Here is a 16530-nt window from a genome sequence, read left to right as displayed (position 1 = left end):
TCCTACATGGAACAGCCAAAGAACTTCTTAAAAAAAAGAGTAGATCCAAAGTAAGTACTTTGCAACTGAAGTTGACTTAGACAATTCAGTGACTTCAGAAAACATTACTGAAAACCTCACACACACCAACCTCATAAAAAACACATACAAAAAAGAAATAGTTAAGTTTCAAAACACATCTGCTGAAATACCAGACCAAGTATGTGTCTGTTGTCAGAGATCTCTTTATAAGAAGAGCACAAACATAGTACATATGGCCTACAAAATAGAGGACAATGAAGAATTGCAATGGTTCCAATTAGCTTTATATATAAACGCATAAAGTTAATACAAAATAACTGACCCCTCAATACTTCGAATGTACTGCAACAAAAAGCTTGACAATAACCAAATAGCATCACGTTCTATCACTAATAACTTAAAACTATTCCCACTTCCAAAGGCTCTCCAACAACTTCACCTGTATGAGAGCATTATAATCCAAACAATACACCAATTTCAAGTTATAATACTCCTTCACCCGAAAACAGCCAAATTACCTCCATCTGAGTTACTAAAGGGCCTCTGTGGCAAAGTAGTATATTTGCCATTAAATCTTAAAGAAAATGTAGAAAGTCTAGGAGTAAAATGACCAATAGATCAATCTTTGATTGTACTAGTTAATGGTGTACCAATAAAAGACAAAAAATTGACTTGAACAAAGTTAGACAAGCCCTACAATATCTAAAAGCAAACAATGAATACTACAAAGATATAAAAGAGGAAAACTTAAAAGAAACAACCAAATAATTCAAGATTCACAAGCAGCTGGCCAATTTGTATGTGTAGATTCTGTTACTGCAGCAAACATTTTAGACCAGTATAGAATTCACCTGCTGCACTCCAAAGACACCATTGAAAATGCATTAGAAACATATCAAATGCATCAAGCCAAAGGCATATGGGAAAAAGTGTAAAAGCATGTTCTTTTCCTCTACTCTTTCCTACAGGAAAAGGAGGAAGATATAACGAAAGGTCCACACAAATTAGTGCATCAGAATATGGCTCTTTACAAATGTATTCTGAAGACCCCAGATTCACACAAAGGTAGAATACATTTTCCACCTCCTGTTTGAAAGTGAACTAGCAACTCTATGTTATGGAGGGGCCCACACATGATGGCAACCCAACTACTTCAAAAAATAAAAGACAAGGATGAAGTTTTGCAGTCAATTATTCCAGTTCTGTTGGCAAACATGAGTGGTACAAAAGAATACTGGTTCTGACGTCACACGGATGTATGTTGTATGCTAGACAACCTAGGTCCACCCACGTGGTTTGTTAGTTTAAGCTGTGCAGAGTACGCATGGGATGACTTGCATGACTTCTTACACACTGCAAACCAAAATAAAGATGGAATAGATATAAAAACGCCAGGAGACCTCTGCTCTCTTGACCCTGTCTATTTATCAAGGTACTTACACCATCACTTCATTGCCATGCTGCACTTCATTTGCAATAAAACTACCACTCCGCTCGGAGAAGTGCCACACTTCTTTTGGAGAAAAGAATATCAATCCAGACTAGCACCACACATCCACATGCTTTTGTGGATAAAAGCTGCTCCCAAATATGGCCATGACAGTGATTCCACTGTTTTACAGTTTATTGAAAAAGATATAACCTGCAACATTCCATCAGAAACCACAGATAGTGACCTACGTACACACATTGTACACTTCCAAAAACATAAGTGTGGCAAATACTGCCGACCTAGATATAAAAACAAAGGTAAATACTATATCAAATGTGCTTTGACACATACAACATTAAAAGGGACGAAACATCCAAGTACATCAATGATTACAATGCAATCCTTGCTCTATTTTGGAATGCAAACATAGAAATACAATACATTGCAGGCAATTCTGCTGCAGTTGCAAGATATGTCACAGCCTATCTCACCAAAGCTGAGAAAACAGAGCTAAAAGACCTCTAGGATGACATATCAGCTGACAAAACACTATCACAAAAATTGTAGTTTTGGTATAAAAATCCTCTCCCATAGAGAATGTGGTGCTGCGAGTCTGCAGACCATTTAACAAGTACAGCCTTATATGGCAGATTTGAACACATTGTCTGGCTAAACCTGCGTCCAGCTTAATCCCGAAAAAGAGTATTAAAATTGTACCATTAGATAGAAACAATAGCCACAAATGACCCCAGCAGCCAGGACATTTTAAAAAAAAATAATTGACACATACTACCCAAACAGAAGTACTTCTTTGCAAAACATGTGCTTGTATGAAATAGCCCAAAACTACCGCTACAAAATCAATTTCACACCAGATGAGACAACTGGCAAATATTAATTCTCAATTTGTGATGGAAGCCTAGTAAAATGTACCAAACCCAGCCTAATTAATCATATAAAGTTATCATTCCAATCTCTGCAACATAGAAAACTGTATTACATGGCCATACTGCAACTTTTTAAACCTTGGCAAAAAGAAGAAGAATTATTAGGTGAATATGACTCATTTGAAACTACATTCAAAGCAAATGAAAGCAGTATAACAAATGCCAATTTTAAACAATACAAATAAATGTTGGACAATGAACACAAACAAGATGATGAAATTGAAGCTCAACTAAATAAAGAAACCCCTGAGGGCAGTCAACATTCTCGTACAGGAAGCCAAGAACCACTTGGAGAACCACTCTTTCTAAATGAAGCAGAAATAGCCATGACTGAGGTAGAAAATACCATGTGTCGATATAAACGATGTGAAGAAGACTTGTCAGTGCTCGAATCACAGCTAAATGAAGAAAGACTCACCATTTATCTCGAGGTTACTGAAGAAATTGAACATGGTTTTAAACATGAAACTAAAATGTGTAGCTGTAAAAATTATATACCTCTGCTCCTGTATGTAAGTGGTGAAGCTGGTTCTAGTAAAGCATTCTTAACTAAGATAATCAGCACATTTCTACAAACCTTAACAGACAACAACCTTTTTGCTGTTGTAACAGCCCCCACAGGTTTAGCTGCCTACAACATAGGAGGTGTAACTTTAGACAGACTATTCAACCTTCCAGTAGAACACCAAAATAAATTAGAATACTACAAACTATCAGAAGAGGCTGCTACTGAAGTACGCAGAATTCTGAAACAAATGAAAGTGCTCCTAATAGATGAGGTAAGCATGGTTTCCAACCTCATGTTGGCTTTAATTCACTTCAGAATGCAAGAAGTCCAAAAAACCAACTACAAAGAACAGTTTGGAGGAAAACATGTTATTGTTTTCGGAGACCTCCCACAGTTAACACCAGTAAAAGGTCAACTTATTTTCAAAACATTAGGATACAAACAATTCTGAAAAACTCTTGGCAACATTGGAAATGTAAAACCCTGGCAACATTTTCAGTACAGAGACACAACTCAAAACATGCCTCAGTCTGCAGACCTCACCTATGCTAACATTTCAAAAACCATTAGAACTGGTCCGCTTACAAAAGATGCAAAATCCATCTTAAATACTGGACTAATCCATGAGTTACATGGGTAAATCACAGCTGCTCCTGATGTCATGGAAAAATGTACTCAACAAAATCTAAAATGTGTGTCCTTAATGACAACCCTTGCAAGCTGGAGTCAATTCAATGAGAAAAAAAAAGAAACACATTGCATACTGCAAAGCAGCTCCACAGACAAACTACAAGTGTACTGCATGGCAGTCCCTATGTGTCAACAAGCAACCATACAACTACATACCTTAGAAAAATCTATCTCCAACACAGCTTGATAGGAGAAAATATTAACTTGCTGCCTAAACAGCAGAGTAACTCTAAAACGTAACCTTTATGTAGAACAAGGTTCAGTTAATGGAGCAGATGGTGCAGTTGTTTGCTTCCAAACATACCCACATGACAACATTTAGTTTGTCAACATCTACTTTGAAAAACTTGCAGAAGTTAAATAAATTGGCAGTACAATAGCATGTTTCTCTCTTTTCAAAAACATGAACGTACACAGAAAATAATTTTCTCTATCTCTTGAATATGCTCTCACTATTCACAAATCGCAAGGTAAAACCCTAGATCACACATTGATTGATATTGGCAGCACAGTCTTTAAGGAAAGTATGAGTTATGGAGCACTTTCACATCTGTATACACTCAATGGTCTATTCCTAGTTAACTTTGATGCAAACAAAGTCAACGCTGACATTCCTTGCATCCTAGAATACAATAGGCTATGTGCACTTTACACCCCATCTAGATACGTACCATGTACCTCAAAAAATAAAACCTTTAAAAAGAAAAGTAATGAAAACAAAATCTACGACAGATCTCCCAACAATATAGCTAAAGAAACAGCAACCAACTCCATTTACATCAAATAATACAACCACATAACTCTCTAATACAAACTCAACTGCAAATCCATCAGGAAAAAAAGTTGTGTTTGCAAATGCTCGTCCTTCATAGAAATGCAGCTTGGTCATGAAAGCTTGCTTTTGTAAATTTGGTGTAAATCCATCCAGTAGTTTCTTTTACAAAGGCAAAAAAGTAGGTAAAAAAGAATTGGTGATAGCTGGGTTTGATCTGTGTACTCACTTCCCTATTCGGCCTGTGGACAGAACCCTGATTAATTCAGGGGCCATCGTGACATGCGTGGACATCAGACACACCCACTGACTGGTCAATAAAAAATGTGAGGTGCGTCAGATTTCTGGAAACGGCTGCCATGTTGGATTCATGAACATCGCAGTAAAAACATATAAAAAAACACAACATTGCACTTGTTAAACTAATGAAACAATCTCTGGGGATGTGAAGGGTAATGAAGATGGGATATGGCCTTAAAAAGCCCCAAAGATTGGGCCTCATTATAATTTTGCCCGACCGGGAACTATAGTACTGGTAAGCTTGCCGGTACTGTAGTTCCAGGACTGGCAAACTACGAGTTGTGCTTGCGGGTGTCTTTCTGCCTGCCAGGTCGGACCTGGCAGGCAGAGCGGCACCCGTGAGCACAGCATGTCGGATGCACTGGCACCGTTCGTAGCGGTGCCGGTGCATCCGGCTTCCCCATTCCCAATGAGCCCTATGTGGCTCAAATGGGAATGGGGAAGAATTTTTCCTGGCGCCCAGGAATGGCCAAATACTGGGTCTGGCAAGGCCATAATGACCCGGTAATTGCCCATTTCTGGGTGCCAGAAAAAATAAAATACCAGCGGCAGCATCGTAATGAGACCCATTGATGGCTTTTCAACTCTGACGTCTGTGAATAGTCCGGATGTCTGGGGCAGTCCTGTGATGTTCACAAACATCTCTGCCTATTTCTGCATTGCAGGGTTGGTTAAAAGCAGTTTTTGGATGGCTAATTACTTTGGCGTCACTCAATTAAACTGCATGAAGTTTTGGCATTTCATTCTAGACCTGTCTCCGAATGGTTCTGCAAAGTGTGGTGCTGTTTTGCCAAGAGGGAACAAAATTAGAGGGGGGTCCCAAAATATTTCAAAGGCTTATAAATGTGGTGCCATTTGATGAATTTGGATAAACATTTGGAGACAGATTGTAGACCTAGATATGAATTTATTTGCAAGTTTAGTGGGGATTTGTCAAAAGGGGGCAACATTAGAGGTGGGGTCTTAACATTATTAGATGGCTTATAACTTTGTTTCCATTTGACCAATTTGCAGAAACGTTTTCAGGAAGATTATGGACCCAACCTTGAATGTTTGTGCAAAGTCTGAATATTTTATGTACATACATTTTGACACTTCAAAAAATAAAACATGTGCGGATTTGCAGCAAACTTGTTCAAGAAGCATTGGCAAGGACCTGAAAGGATGGTTTTGCAAATGTGTCTGTCTTTTATTTTTTTTAAAGTGTCATGATGTAGGTATAAAAAAGTAATATACCTTTGGTGACTGTGGTATAGACTGTGGCCATGGGCAGTGGCCAGATTGTCCCGTAGTAAGATTTTTCGAAATTCAATTAAGTTTGAGTGGGAAAACAAGTTTTGCTTGTGGTTACTGGTTGAAATGCTGGATGGGATTGCAGCAAATATGCATGAGGGGGGTCAGCAAGAACTTCGAAGCATGGTTTTACAAATAGGTCCTGTATTTACTTTTTTTGAAAGCGTAAAAATGTAAGTACACAAAACAGTGATATAACATTGGGTGGCTGGGCAATGGGCCTGGCCGTCAGCAAGGATAAATGTGTACTGTAATTTTCTTATTGGGGCATGCAGCATTGGCGAAGCGGTAGGTTTGAATGGGAAAAAATATTCTACTTGCGGTTACAGCCTGCAGTGGTGGACTAGATTACAACAAAATTGCGCAATGAGCATTAGCAAGGACCAAAAAGCATGTTTTTGTTAATATGTCTTGTGTTTTATTTTTCCAAAGTGTAAGAATACAAGTAGAAAAACCAGTGTTATACATTTGGTGTCTGGGTCATGTGCGTGGCCCGCGGCAAACACAAATGTGTACTCTGAATTTGCTTATTGTGGAATGCGTCATGGCCGAAGCCCATGCCCCATGGATTTGGAAACTGGCCATGGTTGTAAGCAATGAGCACTGGACATTGGTTACATTATTAGTTTATAGTGGAAACTAAACTATGATGCAGGAAAGGTGCAGTGAATAATAGGGGTGGTTTGGCTGGGGTCATGGTGGAGCTTTATGCCGTAGGCAATTGAAAATGATTTCCATCCCCAGCATGCGCTGCTGATAACGACAAACATAAGTATGTGTTACAAAAAATATGTTTCGTAAAGGAGGTTTACAGTTCTTTCATATATATATATAGGTTCGTTAGCAGAGGGTATGCTAAAAGCACGATGACAGAATGCTTTGAAAAAGCAGATAAACTACCTAGAAGTAGTCTTTTTAAGCCCAAAATCAAATCTAAAGATGAGACGATTAGGTTCATAACAGGCTTCAACCAACAAGCCCAACAAATGAAAGCCATAATGCAGAAACATTGGAACATTTTGACGACCGATAGAGATTTGTGTAAGGTCCTTGAGACAAGACCTAGTGTTACTTTCTGCAAAGCCCCTACACTAAAAAACATCTTGGCGCCAAGTATGGTAGTGACTAAGAATGAATCGCCAAGCTGGCTCTTAGGAGAGAACAACATGGGTTTCAAAAAATGTGGTAAATGTAAAATGTGTAATTTTGTACCCAAAAAACCATTCATCGGTGCTGATGTCACGCAATGGAAACATAAACACAGAATAACATGTCAGACTAGGTTTGTTGTGTATGCCATTACTTGCACTTTGTGGTTTAAGTTACATAGGATCAACAATAGGCCCGCTTAAATTGCGCATTCTACAACATTATAGGGCTATAAAAAATGGAGATCAAACCTACCCACTACCTACACACTTTGCTGGAAAACATAGCAAAAATGTAAAAGAAATGAACTTCCAGGGACTAGCCCACATACCACAACATAAAAGACTTGGCAATAGAGAACTCAAGTTACGTCAACTAGAAGCCTAGCTCATATGTAAATATGACACTTTGAAACCCAATGGTCTAAACATAGACTCAGAGATGTATGTGTTCCTATATGAATGAGGCATTAAACTCACATTCTGCATATATGGCGATTACGAGTTCATTGATTATTGTCTATAATTATGAGGCCTAATACAGTGGACTTTCCACCTTATTGGTTGTGTGCATCATATGAATTAACACGATGTTACACAGCCATATCTCTGCACTGAAGAGGGATTCAGGTTTGTGCCTTTGTCTCTTATTGCACTTTTATGCATTAGTCACTTTATTCTGTCTAGTGATTTTTCACTAGTCGTTATTTTCTTAAAATGTCATTGAGAATCATGCTGTCGGTACCTACCATAGATGCCCGTGCTGTGTAGTGTAAACTATTATTGTTTAAGTACGGCAATACACTGGTATTGCCATCCTGCATAGGGTGCAATTTTATTTTTATTTTTAGGAACCAGGGCACATTATGTGCCTTATGTAGAGGATTTTTCCCTTTTAGGGGCAATTTATTTTACTCCCTCTTTGATAATTAGATCTATCCCGTTACTTTAGCATATTTATTGCACCCATTTTATTCAATGCAGGCTTTCACTTGAAAGACTATTTCACTATGCGAGAGTGGGCGCTGTGGTTTCAGGGCAGCAGCTGCATACATTTGTTTTAGGGCACTTCACGCCATTAGTGGAAAGATAGCAGCGCCGTATAGACATTTGTTTCTATTACGGCGCAGCAATATATTAAATAGGCACACTTGCGCTTCAACTCGTGATCACTTCTTTTAACATTATGTAAAGCAAGAGGTGGTGAAGGGCTGTCTAGATTAAATGTTTAGCGGGCATACACCTAGCATTCCAACAGGTAATTAGGTGACTCACAATGGTGGGCTATTTTGTATTCACACACTTAACAATGGCGAATTTGTTGCCATTAGAACCATAGAGTTCTAACCAATTAACTACTAACATTTTTTTCACGTTAAGCACGCTGCGCAGCTAGGCAGACCCAATCACTTTCCTTGCAACGGTATAAAAACACGAGGAAACTAACGTTTGGATCTATAACAAGCCTGAGGAAGCTGGCGAGTCGAGCGGAACGCGTGGCGTTTTCCACCCGCTGTGGGTGAGTGCTGCATGACACCTGGTCTGCCAAGGTATTGCTATGTATGCTTTTTATGCTTTGTTTACTCTTTTTTGATTAATAAATGAAATTTTAGAACACATTTGTAGTGTTGTGTGCTTGGGCATTTTTTGGTAGGTGTTTGTGGTGGAGTCCTTCTTCTCTTCAGCACCTTTTACCTTTTGTTTGACATATATATTATTAATAAGTTATATACAGTCATGTAACACCATGAAACATTTTGAACCTATTAAATTCACAGGAAAACTTTGTTAACGGGATGTTGCGGTTAAGATGCATCCCACCCTTTGGACTCCTCTACACCAGTAGTTAGCCAGTGGCGTCCCACCTTGCCTTCCAAAATGCAAAAGATTTGTAGAAGCTTAATATGGTCATAGGGTTATATGTACAGCTTTTGGAAGTGATTGGTGGATGGATGTATGACTGTTTGAAAGCAGGCATTGAGGGAGTGTTACAAATATATAAATTAAAAAGGGTAGACGGGCTGCCCTGTGTGATTGTGTGCACGTGCCATCCAGGTCTTTTAATGATCCATGGCCGGGAAAGGGAACTGTGAAGATCGTGAATAGTAATAAAGGTCCATCGATTATGGTCAATTATTGTATGGAAGAGAAAAGTATTTGTGACAGAAAATAGTTTATGTCCTTTTATATTTTTCACTAATATACAATTGTCCATTAGCACCCTGGGCAGAGGAGCCAGCCAATCAGGTGGCTAGGAACACAGGCTTGAACAGCCAGCTCTCCCCACTGCCATCTCTCCCCCCAGACCCACCCTCCTTTCAATTTTTTTTCACCCCACCATCAACCCTACTTACCTTATTTCAGTGGTGACCGGTGCGGCCGCCACATTCACTCCTTCCCTTTGCGTCCCGCATGCCACCATGGAAAGGGAAGAGGGGCTTCATACGTGTCCCCACCTTCCCTATCCATGGCAGCCATCTTGGAAAAGAATGTTCCTTCCTACAGCGCAATGCCAAGCATGTCCCAGTGTAGGAAGGAAAATCCTTTTTTTAGCTCCCCGGTTTACTGCTTTGTCAATGCGGGGTGCTAAAAAAAAGGATTTTCAGCTTCAATTCGAAATTGCGCCCCCCCCTGCAAAGTGGTGTGTTGCAGTATATAGTGTACTGTTGTTTTCAAAAGATATGGAAGGTATCTGGTGGGATTTTGTGCCCCACAGAAGAAAGCTGTGTGGTTACATTTTTGGTTGAGTAAGATGTTCTCGAGGAAGGCAGCCTACAAGTGCTCAGAAAGGAACAGCTTTTCTGGGAGCATTGCTCTGTTTGGATTTGGTGTGGAGCAGTATGGAGGTGGTCCCTAGGAATACTGTCCATGTAGTCCGCGACTGAGCGCAGCGTTGAATTCAGTCCATTTCACTTTGGTAGCTTTAGCCTTTGGTACATTCCCAACAGTGGTAAATAACGGCCACATCCATGTTTCAGTCTGGGTGCTAGAGGTAGACACTTCCTCTACCTCATCTTCTTGGTCCTTTTAATTGTCTTTGGAAGTACTGTACTTTTGTTGTGCAGGTCCTACAGCTGGTGGTGGTGGTGGTGGCTCTTTGGGAGGAGGGATGGCAATAGCTGATGCCATTTTTAAGATAAATAGCAGTTTTGCTAATATTCTTCCAAGTATGTGTTCTGTGCTAGATTGTTAATAGATAATGAATAAGAATAGGTGTAGGAGCTGTGCAAGGGTACATTTTGAGCTTGAAAGTTCTAAGATCAGCAGAAAATGCAGTCCTGAACTGTTCGCAAAGCATGCACCCGTTTGGGAAGTGTGGACACATTTGCAAACACGTCCACATGCCGTGCACAACCACGTTGTCACGTGACACTGTCTGGAAAGTCTGCAATGACGTCAGACCTTCACGGACATCGACGGACACAAAAACAGTGGAAAACATTGCAGAAAGTGTATAGAAGTGTTAAAAATCATGCTAGAAGGTGGGAATGACAGTGTAGTAAGGTGAAACTGTAAATTGGACTAAAACATTGCTATATTGGCGTAAATATGATACCAGTAAATTGTAGGAAGTTAGCGTGCACTGGTAAAACCCCATGAAATTGATTGAAAAAACGTTGTTAAATGGATGTTATGGTTAAGTTGCACTAATAAAAACCTATGAAATTCACTGAAAAAACTTTGTTAAAGGGACCTTATGGTTACAAGCAAAACTGAAAAACCTCAGAAATTCATCAGTTATGGTAAGATAAGCAACCATAACTCGCGCCACCACCATGCACTGCTAAGACTAACACCAAGGACATGAAAGATGACATCACAAATGGCATTGATGACATCAAACTGCTAGCTCTAGGATGCCTGCTAATATATTTTTTGCAGTCTGAATCCCTTTGCCTGTCTGCGACATTGCACTTGCATCCCAACAGGTGCAAGGAATGAAGAGACTAGAGCTGGAGTAAGAAGGAGAGATCATTATAACAGCACTTGAGGGGATGTTTTTAGGAGAAATTGTAATAGGCAAAGGAAAGTGGTGGTCAGAAAGTGTAGAGAGAGGTAGCTGGAGAAAGAAGGGAAGAGAAAGGTGTCGAGAACATCGTCATTAGGGTCGGGGATCATCATCGAGGAAGGAGGAAGAAAAGAGGTTGGGATAGAATGGCAAAGAAATAGAGAAACAGAGACATAAGGAAGAGGTAAGGAAAAACATCAAAGGAGATATAATGAAAGTTATAATTAGGAGGCAGGCTGGGGAGGGGCTGAGAAGGAGTTTGGAAGTTATATTCAAGAGGGGAGTAGAGACAAAGAAGGAGGCTGGAGCATATACTCTAGAGACTGGTGGAGTAGCAGCAAAGAAAGCAGTTGGAGGAAACGTCACAAAAGACTTGTGTATAAGGAGCAAATGAGTCCAAACCCTAACTAGGGCAAATCTAGAAGAGGTGGAGGTATGATCATGTGGTGAACCATACAGAGGTAAAGGAGGAGAGACAGTATCTAGAGGGGAGTTAAAGGGTTGCAGGAGAGGTCCATTTGGGCAGGGGACCACTGCAACCCTTCAAGGAGGGTGAGCATGGAGTTTGTGAGAGGAGAGCCATGGCCCTGAGACACGTGGATGGCAAGACTCTTGAAACCATACCTGTAGACAAATTACATTTGCCAGCCACATGGTAGAAGCTCCTAGGTTTTTAACACCATGACCTTTCCCTAACTTCCACTAGTGAGGGGTCCCTGGCAACCTTTGGAATGGGCCTCCTCTGTGCACTGAGGATAGGGCGCAGAGGACCAAGATTGACAACATCAGGGAGAAATAAAGAAACGTGGCTTAAAGCCACCAGCATATTGACTGACTGTGGATTGATAATCTTCTCTGGGAGATGAAACACGAACTGGGATTTGTTCTGCAATCACTCAACATATACAACTACAGGAAAAGCCATTCTGTTTACTGCTTTACGTTGCACTTTCCTTATGTTGGCCCAAACTTGTAACTAACTATCCCTAATAAATCCGTGCTTAACCTTAAAACTCTGCATCTGACCTGTAACGAAATATCAGAGTACCTCAGTCTGGCATAGCTGCTGCAACATACGTATACCAAGCTGTGCTTCACCAACCCCGAATCCAGAAGACTGAGGGCAGTTAAACCATGTGAGTAGTACACTGTAAGGCTTTCAAAGTGAATCAGAGTGAACAACGACTTTCACATTCCTGAGCTAACGTCCGTCATTTGCATAGGACAATTGTACACACCACATCCGTTTTCCCACTGCAAAGGATAGCTGTGATTTAAGAGGCCTGTGTGAACGTTTTCTGGCATGCATCTTTCAGGTACTCTGCAGTTTACAGCGATGTACAATGTTCTTTTTCAACTGAAGCTAAAATGGTCTTCTTACCATGAAGAGCTGCTTCCAGATGTTTCCCCATTCTCGTAGTGTACCAGTAACTTCCTGTACCAATGGGATCTCTGCAGGTAAGAGATTCTCTGTTTTTCTACAAGACAGAATTCAAGAACAATATAATGACATGAAGCAGCAAACTAAAGCAATGCCTTAGAGAAGAGTCGAGGGAGAATATCTTCACAAAAGGCTTCACTCTATTCCCAAGACTAAGAGCAGATATGTAATGAGCAACGAATACTCCAAAGGAGGACAGGAACAGGTTACTGCACTGGAAATCAACACAATGTGCCATGATCTCTTCAGCATGTGATAGCAAAAAGAAAGAACACGACCAAAGAAACAATGTGGGTTATTTCTTTCTTTCTTCTTATTGCCTGTGTGATTGGGCTCCTCCTAGTGCTAGCCTTATGTTTTTAATATTCTAAGTAAGATCATCATGGCAGTGAGAACATGTGGGTCTTCGAGCCTTTCTCAATAAGATGAGGCTAGGTCTGACATGGAGGAAGAACAGGCTCCCGAGCTTGATTGGCTGGTCCTAAATAGCATTTGGCCACTCTGACGATTAATTTGAAGGGGGAAAGGAGATCTTCTGGAGAGAGTTAGAAAGAAGGGTGAAAGAGAGCGAGAGAGTCAGAGGGAGAGGGGGAGAGAGACTGTGCGTATCTGTGCAACTCTGTTCCCACTTGCACCACTCATAAAGCGAAACCCGGAGCAACAAAAACTTTGCAGCTAGAGGATAACAGCACAAAAACCTGTACACAACCTGGCTGACAACAAACTGGAACTCAAACAGTTCAGCCCAATATTAAACACCAATGACTGGAGTCTTGGAGTTTAATACCACAACTAACAGCCTCACCTAGCCATCTCTTAAAACAGTCCCCAAACTGCCTACAGAAACCACCTTAACTTTATGTGGACAATGAAACTGCTCACAACTGTTATGGGTCTCATTGCAAGTTTGGGATTGCAGAGTAAACGTGGCAGTAATTTGGTTACCGCCACTTTTTTGGGCGGTTAACGGTTAATCTATAGGTTTTGGCAGTTTTACTGCTGGCGGAATTACTGCGCAGTAAATCAGCTGATTTTTGGAGGATAAGTAGTGAATTAACCTCAAGCATGTTACTGGAGGCAAACCCTTCACTTTACCAACAATAATCACTAGGATATCACCCAATAATTCCGCCAAGCGTAAATCCACCAAAACTCCCCATGGAATAGTATGGTCTCCAAAAAATGGCAACTACACCACCACTTGGAAACCCATGGTAACGCCACAGGACCAAGTAGTGGTAACGGTAATCGAGGTTGGCAGTAATTCAACAGTTTACCACTAAATTACCACCAACCTCATAATGGGGCCAATCCTCCCCATCCCCCACACACCAGAAGATTATCTAGTGTGGCAAACTATTTTTTCAATTGGTTCTCCATGAACAAGCACATACCCAACTGTCACCACATGAAACCATACAAAACCGTATGGACACTCAGGAACTGGGAACCTGTGGCCTGAGAACATCAATACATCCGTTTTTTGCAACTGCCTATCTCTCCCTATCCCACTAACACTTCAATCCAACCCCTCCACGTTTCTTAAAATGATGTACAAAACAAGGTTGCCAAAATGCCCACATTACAGTATTACATTACATTATACCCAGGATATTTAATTTGATTCCAGCACAAACCGGGGGTTTGGAGTAAAAGTTCCTTACTTGATATCTTTTTTTACATTCAAACCACAACCTGGCCACAGTGTTCTGAACCTTTTGTTGTCTGAATGTTTGGCCTTCTGGGAGGACAGCGCACAGGTTGTTAGCTGAACTTGGCGTTTACTAAGATGCCAAGCACTGCACATGGAGGTCTTGAAAAAGGGTCTTTAAAGGAAATGTGTTCTATTATTCTAAGTGTGCTCCTATTTGCAAACGTTGAATATCTCTATAACTAAGAAATATAACAGTCACTACGCGATCTCGAATTGACGGTACCATCATCAGGCTAACACATATTTTATTATGTAAGCTTTCTGGGTTATTTAGTCATAATTTCTTGAGGGTGATCATACCGCCTGTTAAAGGTTGCCACCACATTCAGAGGAGGAGTGATTTGTGGGCTTTCTCATGATGGCATGCTTTTGCAATGGTGGCCTCTCTGATGGTTTGCCATTTTTTTTCCTCAAAGGGCAATAACTATCTTTAAAAAGTGTGAACCACGAAGGTCACATTATTTTGCATGTCTTTGACCAATCTATATGTTTTGATGGGTGACGATGGTGGCTCCTAGCACCTGAAACTTTTAAAGCATTTGAAAATGTGGCAGTGAAATGTAGACAATGTTATAATCATCGGAAACAGCACTTAAATACACTGAGTTAAAGAACTATGAATGCCGGTCATTTTAGACCAGCCTTAAAATCTCTCCCCGATCCATAAAATCACAATAGAAAACTTGGGCTTCGACAGATTTGTGCAGAAGTGATGTGTTGATAACCTCTATGTTAAGTTCACGCAACTGTAGCATTCGCCCTGATGCCCATAGCAGGCATCTTTCTAAACTCGAGTGGCCAATCACAGAATCAATGCACAACTGGGGCATCTTTCTGAAATGTTTCCCCCCTGCTTTTGGATTTCAAAAAGTGTCCAACATGCAGCAGATAAAGAGGGGTAAAAAGTAATTCTGCAAAATCCATTGTAAAAGCACCATAAAGCCGAGTAAATGTTGCAGTGGATATGTTATGGGCACGATGCTTGTAAACTTGCGATAGGCATGTGCGTGTGTAAAGCAGCAGAAGTAGCAGAACATAAGGGATACACAGCCTCATAACCGTAACCTAGTCATGGGACAGCTTGTAAGTGATAGCCATTTGCTGTACAGTTAGTGTGGTTCTGCTAGTCAACAGTACTGTAGATGCATGTAAAGTTGTGCATATACAGTTACCCCCAACAAGCCATAATAAAAACAAGTCGGAATGAGTAGAGGAAAGAACATGAAAAAGCATGTGAAAATGGATACAGTCAGATCCTCCCAGATCGTCCACAAGCCCATCTTCTACACCAACAAAAGAATAACGTGCACACCAAAAATCCAAATTCATGCAACTTAAAAATGCAGTCTCAAAAGCAAATCCTACAACATTGCTCTTCCGGCCCGAGTTGGAGTGGGTTGATAATGCATGCTAACCTGGCTCCCTGGTACTATGTTCCCGTGTCTGCCATTAGTGTGCCACCTTGTTCAGTATGGCTGGGTTCTGTGGTTTCCTCTCTGCTGCGCTTTCCAACACTCACGGTGTATGTGATGTGTGTGAACTTCTACAGTTCTAGCATCTACTCAGAGTAAAGAAGGTGAGAAATCTCCTCTCCTAGAGCCTGTGGTCTTGGTTGAAACATTGGTCAAAGTAGGTGAAGTGCATACCAATGTTCACCCAATGATCGCCCGCTCAAGGAGTATAAGAATAAGAGCAACCTCGATACGATACCTACCCTGTCAGTGTTGATTTGTACCCATAGGCAGAGGCCTAGGTAGGTGTGTATGACAACGAAAAATCCTCCTTTTCTTAAGTCATCTTAACAATGGAGTGACCCGGTCAGCAGTGTCTGGGGTTTTACTGCATAGGCTTCTCTCAGTGATAGGGTTGTCCAGGTCTACAAATATGATGTTTTCTTCTTTTTCATGGCAGTTCTCACCACAGCATTGTTCTGGGATTCTCCTTCAAAGCTCTGCCAGTTCTTTGGTATTTCTTTGGGTAAAAGTATCAAAGAGTATGTCTATGTTCTTCCTTGTTGCCTTTCCAACAGATATTCCCGCTCTCCTTAGTGGTCTCTCACAGCTGGGCTTTCAGATGAACACCATTTCGATAAATCTTGAGGATGTCTTCCTTTGAGAGCCCAAACGTTCTTGTCAGCCAGTCGTCTGAATCTAACCAGTAAACCTGTCTGTTCCACCTAGTGGGAATGGTCCATGTTAGGCATGGCAGTATATTCGATCTCCCCCATGACAACTTCTGCTGCCGTTTCACCTGTG

General features: G+C 40.8%; 1 protein-coding gene across 2 annotated transcripts in view; it reads right to left on the bottom strand.

The window, feature by feature from the left end:
* Nucleotides 1–16530, bottom strand: part of DOCK2 (dedicator of cytokinesis 2) — a 2833934-nt gene that overhangs the window by 2577556 nt on the left and 239848 nt on the right. For both annotated transcript variants that reach the window (XM_069654309.1, XM_069654310.1), the window contains exon 5: nucleotides 12502–12598. In XM_069654309.1, coding sequence (XP_069510410.1) covers nucleotides 12502–12598 — 97 coding nt within the window. The remainder of the gene's footprint in view (nucleotides 1–12501; nucleotides 12599–16530) is intronic.

Source organism: Ambystoma mexicanum, chromosome 3q (genome assembly GCF_040938575.1).
Source record: "Ambystoma mexicanum isolate Mex_15411 chromosome 3q, UKY_AmexF1_1, whole genome shotgun sequence".
In the NCBI taxonomy this organism is placed as follows: Eukaryota; Metazoa; Chordata; class Amphibia; order Caudata; family Ambystomatidae; genus Ambystoma; species Ambystoma mexicanum.
The sequence above is the reverse complement of the archived record's forward strand: the minus strand, read 5'-3'. Positions and strand labels throughout refer to the sequence as shown.